Here is a 7280-nt window from a genome sequence, read left to right as displayed (position 1 = left end):
ATTGCAGAAGGCTTACTAGGACAAAGGTGGATACGCATTTCCATAGTCGAATAAATTCTGCTTTGAGAACAGTCACTTCCATAAAAGTGTTCCTTCCTCTGAAATGCGGAAATGAAAACTGAAATAAAGGAGATATTTATTGTTCAATGAAGAGCCAACCATTCTCCATTCAGTGGCTATAGTTGCTTCTGGTTTGTGAATTGTAATTCACAGAAAGTTTACAAAATATTTTGTCACTCAAAAACTTGTTACATCTGTAACGAATGTGTATTTTCCTCATCTAAAATATACAACACGTTTATAGGCTGACATTTTTCTGATGTCTGGACTAGACTGTCAGGAAAGTATAAACAGACGGTTCAATATATTTGTCATTTTGACTGAAAGTGTCTCACACATACTGCTGAAATTGCTCAAATATTGATATTAAATGTTTCCATTCTACTGTAGCACAAAAAAAGCTAATTTTCTCCTGTTGTTTCAGCTGTAATACTTACACATTTGCTTCAGTTTTTCAGCGATCTCCACTTCATGTCACAGCAGCACATAGAAACAGAAAAATGTGGAGATTATTAGTGAATGAACAGATGAACATGACAGAAACACTAAGACACTGTGTGATTCTTCATGTGCTTCTAATAATCACTTCTTCATCTGCAAGACTTTATATTATTGTTTTATGTGTGAACATTAGTCATCATTAATATGAACTAACAAACAATTTCCACAGCATTTACTGCGTCATGTTCATTTATATTTGTTTTATCACAAATTCAGTGATGTGTCACTGAATGACTGAGAGTCACACGGTCCAGATAAAACTCAAAATAACAGAGTAAAGGACAGCAGGACTATGATTTTACCCCAACTGCTGCTAAACGTTTATATATTTCCGTGAGCTTCAAAAACAGCACAAAAACAACACAACATGAACAAACACAGCAAATAATTAAAGCTCGAACCCCTAATAACACAAACAGACATAATCAAACACAGATCTAAATGTAATTGTTGTAAATTCAACAGTAAACAGACAGAGATTCAATCATCTGTATATCAATGTCATGCAGCTCAGTACTGGACAATCACACACTTCATTAATTACCACACTAAATCAAACAAAAGCAGAATATTTATAATACATAATAACTGATGATGAAAATTCATATTATACATTTAAACTACTGTAGCACAATAAAGTTCATTTTTCTCTGGCTGTATCAGCTGTAATACTTACAGGTTTCATTTTGTCGTTCAGAGATCTTTGCTTCATGTCACAGCAGCGCATAGAAAGAGAAATTAGGAGATTATAAGTGAATGAACAGACGAACATGACATTTAAATCTCCATATGACTTGTGAACTAGGTAAGTCTTACTAATTTCAAAGCTTTATGTGCAGTTTAAGTGGTATTTTACATTTACATCTTACTGCCATGCAACAAAATTCATTTTTCTCTTTCTTGCTGTATCATCTGTAATACTTACTCTTTTGATTTTTTAATTCAGAGGTCCTGCACCAATAAAATAAAACACCAGCAGCTGCTGCCGCTGTAGCTATTAGCAGCAGAACAACAACAATCCCTGCTACAGCAGCTGGAGACAGACCTGGAACTGAAATGATATAAAGAGTCATTAGTGCGAATGAGTGTCTGATTGATAACAAACACTATTATAAGTGTTGAGTTCTGAAAGTTACAGTATGATGTCTTTGTACACTGAAGCTTTTCTATTTTAAAGGAAGTTTGATTCCTTATGATTTGAGCCCTTTAATGTCACATCATTATTCACAGACAGCTGATAAACTACATCAAAAGACTTGAGTTACTCACCACTGACAGTAACAGTGAATCTCTTGTATAAAGTCTGTTTGTTGCTGCTGATCTTCACTGTATAAAGTCCAGAGTCTGTGGTTCTGGTGTTTGTGATGATCAGAGATCCAGTCTGATGATTCAGTTTGAATCTGTCTCTGAATCTCTCATCAGTTTCATCATATAATGGTGAGCTCTTGGCCTCTATATCATGTTTAGCTATGAGTTTTCCTTCCTCTCCAAACCTCCACACTATCAGCTCATCTCCGTATAGTTGAGGAACATGAAGAGCGACAGGATCTCCCTCCGTCACTGACATGAGCTTCATTTCAGCCTCACCAGCATCAATAACAGATAGAGACTCTACAAGAAACAGATTCACAGACAGAAAATAAACATACTGAACACTGTTACTGGCACTAGAATATTAAGCTTTGCAGTTGATTAGTTAATCTCATGGTTAATAAATAAGGCATATACAGATTAATAAAAGTATGTCAGATTGACAGTTACAGCTGGTTGACTAATTTGACTGGTCATGAGGCGTCTTATTATTTCATATCACAACACAGGAACATTTCATTGTTTGTATAACGGCACATGTCTGTGTTCAAATTACAATTAATTTTAGCAATCGTGCTTTGAGTGGTTTCAATACTGTTGCTGAAGGAATGAAACTAAAAATATATATCTATGTTCTGTATCAAATGTAAGTCACTCAGTATGAACTTCTTTCTAAAACTGTGGATTAAAATTACAATCACACTCTGCATCATGCTGCGGTTCTGAATACCAGTCATGTGATCACCTGTGACTCAATCACAGCTATGATATTCAGAACAACAGCATGACTGTGATATTGAAAAACTAAATCTCTGTAAGATTGTTGAACACATTATAAGTAATATTTCCTGGTTGCACTTTGAATCTGTTGAATTCAGATGAATATGTATATTAAAAAAGAAACTTGGAAACATCTAATTGTTCAAAAATAGATATTCTCACCATAGACAGTAACTCTGAACTTAATATATGAGGTTGCAATGTTGTGGCTGATTTCTGCTTTATAAAGTCCAGAGTGATTGGTCCTGGTGTTCTTGATGGTGAGAGATCCAGTCTGATCCAACTGCAGTCTGCCTCTTAATATCTCATCATCTTCATATGAGATTTCATTTCCATCAATTTGAGCAATGGTGGAACCTTTATCTCCAAACCTCCACAGTAGCAGGACAATTCCCTGTATTTGAGTAAGATCAGGGTTTAGAGTGACAGAATCTCCCTCCATCACTGACACGGACTTCACTTCATCTGTTTCAGCATAAAACACTCCTGCAGAACAAACAGAAAGAGTTTCTCAGATATTAAACTCATAACACAACTGGTAATGCTGTTGAAGTTTTCTCACTGTCTCACTGTGGTCTTTGTTCACCTCCCATTCTGCCTGAGACACCAATTAGCAACCTGGGTCCCTTATGCCAATATGTTTTGAGGTAATTCATTCATACACAAGATCGGGGGGTGGTGTCACAGCATGGTTGTTCCCTTACGAAAATTAACCATGGTTTTATTATAGAAAAAGTTTAACCGTGTTTTTTTTTTTTTTTGGCGTATTGATCACCATAACCGCAGTTTTACCACAATACCACTATGGTTAGTGTAGCAAACCCATGGTTAAATTGTGGTTACCGTGCTTTAACTATAGTAACCATGGTTTTTTAGGTCTTATTTGTTGTAAAGCCATGGTTAATTTTCGTAATGGTTCGTTGCCCCAATGCCAAATGCGGTTTCCGGTGACACCGAAAGTGTTGAAAAACAAAGAGAATTGCGCACTTACCACACATTCTTAGCAAAAACAGAACGATTTTGAGAGTGCTCTTCATAATGTTGAAGATTCCAGAAAAATCTGATTTCGATGGATAGTGTTATTATCATTAATACTCCATTTGTTTCTGAACTACATCCACTCATGTGACAGCGACGATTGTTAACAATCCTCACTAAAGGGCAATAGAGTGATTAATGTACAAGAATATTTATATACTGATAAAAAAAGAAGCAGCAAGTATTTCCTACATAGTAGTAGACTGACCACATGACTCAAAACAAAAAGGAATTAGTTTTAGTTTTACTTCTTCTTCTTCTTCTTCTTCTTCTTTGCGGTTTAAAGGCGTTGCATTACCGCCATCTTCCGGGTTATTTTCCTGTAGTGTTATTCCAGTTTATACGACAGTTCGTTCTGGTTCTCAAATCTGATTGGTTGAGAACCATGAGATATTGTACTGGTATCGCTACAGGAACGCCCTTTCACAATTTTGTATCACTCCGCTTGTTCTAGCCGGGTCTATGTTTTTTTTTTAATTATTCACTCTGAGTTAATCGTAGAGTACGTTAGTTAATATAAGAAACATATGATGGAGGAAAATAAATGAGCAATATCACTCGAGTAGGAGAGCAATACCGGCTCTATATCAGCTGATATAGAGCAGGTATCGCTCGAGTACTCGAGTGATATTCCGTTTATACAACAGTTCGACGGAACATGTGTGTAATTAAACAAGAAACAACGGAGTGCCTAATAAAACCCTCTTTTGTGCGGAACTACTTCCTTCCGCCACGGATTCAAAGCTCAAGTTGACAGTTAAACACGTCACTTTTAGAATTCGTATCAAGGGCATGTGCTGCTTCAGTTAGGTTATTAGTGAGAAATAATGAGGTTATAAGAGAGAAACAATGCGGCAAGACGTGCATCCAAATGAGAGAGAGAGAGACCTCGAAGCTAGACGTTCCTCATCACATCCGTTCTAATTAACAAATTACAAATATTTCTTCTGCCTTGTCCACTCACACCACTTCGCAATAGGCCTACATTTTATATGCTACCTGTCCCTGACAGCCCAACTTTTCTTAGTTCTTCCATCATTTTACCCCTTTGTTCTTCATAATTCTTGCAGCTCATAAGTACATGTTCTATGGTTTCTAAAACCTGACAATACTCTCTCTCACACACACACACACAAAACAAACAAAAAAACAGCTGCTAATGTGCAATGTACTATTCAAATGACTGCGTCCTACTCTTAGCCTAACCTAGTCATCATTATTTCTTCTCTCCTAGTCCCTCAATTCCTCACAGCACCAGCCCTATTTTGAATGGCATACAAATGTCTTCCTTTAGTTTCAATGTCCCATTGATGTTGTCATTCTCTAATGCCTTCTATCCATATTTTTCCTTCAGATTTCGACAGCTTAATATTGACTTCAATGTTCTTTTTTTTAATCGCTTGTTTAGCTAATTTGTCCACCCTCTCATTACGGAGTCCGGAGTCCAAATCAGTCGAATCTCACTACATTTCCTTTACTTTTGCTTATGTTGTCAATATTGCATATAACAGGTCCTGACGGCTATTGGACATACCTGTCCTGCGACTGTACACTGCTGACAATGAATCACTTCCAATTAAAGCTTATTTATTTATTTATTTTACTTTTTAAATCCATTCTAATGCCATCATCATATAACTCAACTACACCTCAGATCATTTCTGGGTCGTCCTTAATCACCTCCTTGATTAACAATACAAATTGCTGAACCATGCAGTCCTTCTGTACTGTTTGCTTGATAGGTCTGCTCCTATTTTAACCTGAATCGTTCTTCCTTTCAAGAAATCCTTTATCCAATTAAAATGTATTCCTCTAATTCCCATACTATACAACTTAATCATTAACCCTTCTCTCCATAACATATCGTACACTTTTTCTACATCAAAATATATTGCTACTACTGTCTCTTTATTTATTTGCGCTTCCTTATTTCATTTTCCAAACACAACACTGTATCCATACCCCTTCCTCTCCTAAATCCACTTTGGTATGCGGCCACCATACCTCGTTTTTCAATAATACACATTAGCTTCTCATTTACCATTCTTTCCATTAATGTACAGATATGAGACGTCAGGTCAATGGGTCTATAATTTGTTGGCTTTCTAGTATCTTTCCAAGGTTTTCTTATTGGAACAATAGGTCTTTGGCACTCTTACTTCTTCCCACACTTTATAGCATAAATAACGTTTTCTTCTCCTTCTAGTCTTCTGCATGGGTTGTAATAATTTATGACTACAGTTTTCTTTGGTACAGATCTCTACACTGATAAAAAAGGATTTTGTGGTGAAGTAAATACTACATAAAAACAAATTATTTGGGTAATGATTATATTGAGTGGACATATTATCTTCAAAGGATAACAAGCTGCCTGCTTACATGTTTGTAAAAACAAATTATTTGGGTAATGATTATATTGAGTGGACATATTATCTTCAAAGGATAACAAGCTGCCTGCTTACTTACATGTTTGTAAGTGCTACATTGTTTGAGTAAATTTTATAAACTGTAACTGAGGGAAATGTACTTGAGTATTGCATATTTAACAAAATAATTAAGTAGAAATTACTTGTCAAACTCTAACTGGCATGTTAAGTTGTACCTAACTTAGTTAAGTAGATTTTACTTAATTCAATACTTATATTTTACTTAACATTTATGTGTGCAAAAACTTGCAAAGTAAATCTACTTCTTGTTTTTTTCAGTGTACTATTACATATTCTTGTTCACTTAACCAAAACACTAATCACTCACTCACTGCAGAGCCAATGGGTAGAGCACTACTTGTCCACGCTAGTGTGCACTGTGGCTATTTAGATATAATTTAAATTCTGTTGCTTTTAAATGAAAATTAATATGATTAACAAGACATTCAAAAGGTCTTGCTATTTATTCTTCCCCCAAAGTTATGATCATTCATTTTTAGTTCAGGGAAGATATAGGCTATGTTAGTTTTATATATATATATATAACCAGTGTTGGGGAAAGTTACTTTTAAAAGTAATGCATTACAATATTGCGTTACTCCAAAAAAAGTAACTAATTACGTTACTTAGTTACTTTTTATGGAAAGTAATGTGTTACGTTACTTTTGCATTACTTTTTAAATCTGGACAGGGCTTGCTTGTTTGTTTTTAAAATAAAAAAGTTCTATTTTTGGCAAATATAAAGCCTTTCACACCAAAAGTGAAATGAATAAGCCTCAGGCTGAAGGGAAAGTAAATTTACGTCCGTACAGTAGAATGCAGAAGAAGAAATTTCAACACACTTCAGCAATAAAAAAACCACACAAATGTTTGTCTAGAGTCATTTTTGCTTATTAGTACGGTTGAACTGGATCATCGAAGGTCAGAAGCAAAGACATTGGTTAATAGAATGGGATTAAATACATAAAGGATATTTGTGTTGTTTAACATTTAATTATTGCAGGTTTGCGTCATATTCTGAGTTGCATTATTTTTATTCATTTTGAGGAATACTGAATCTGTTTTTTTTGTGTGTGAGTGAGTTGAATTAATGCATATTCATATTTATTTTGAACTACAGTAACATCTTCTGATTTCTCTCAACATGGGGACAGGAGAGCTGAC

The 7280-nt window shown here is 35.2% G+C and overlaps 1 protein-coding gene across 1 annotated transcript in view; it reads right to left on the bottom strand.

Moving 5' to 3' along the window:
- LOC107698572 (uncharacterized) overlaps window positions 1-3977 on the bottom strand; it is a 28473-nt gene extending 24496 nt beyond the window's left edge. The window contains exons 1-6 of the mRNA XM_016499614.1: window positions 3644-3977; window positions 2815-3138; window positions 1831-2172; window positions 1487-1612; window positions 1238-1267; window positions 498-527 (exon numbers count right to left, since the gene is read on the bottom strand). Of these exons, the coding sequence (XP_016355100.1) occupies window positions 498-527; window positions 1238-1267; window positions 1487-1612; window positions 1831-2172; window positions 2815-3138; window positions 3644-3689 (898 nt within the window). The 5' untranslated portion in view covers window positions 3690-3977. The remainder of the gene's footprint in view (window positions 1-497; window positions 528-1237; window positions 1268-1486; window positions 1613-1830; window positions 2173-2814; window positions 3139-3643) is intronic.
- Window positions 3978-7280: the final 3303 nt, after the last annotated feature.

Source organism: Sinocyclocheilus anshuiensis, unplaced genomic scaffold (genome assembly GCF_001515605.1).
Source record: "Sinocyclocheilus anshuiensis isolate Anshui unplaced genomic scaffold, SAMN03320099.WGS_v1.1 scaffold118, whole genome shotgun sequence".
NCBI lineage: Eukaryota > Metazoa > Chordata > Actinopteri > Cypriniformes > Cyprinidae > Sinocyclocheilus > Sinocyclocheilus anshuiensis.
This window is presented reverse-complemented; position numbering and strand designations above follow the sequence as displayed.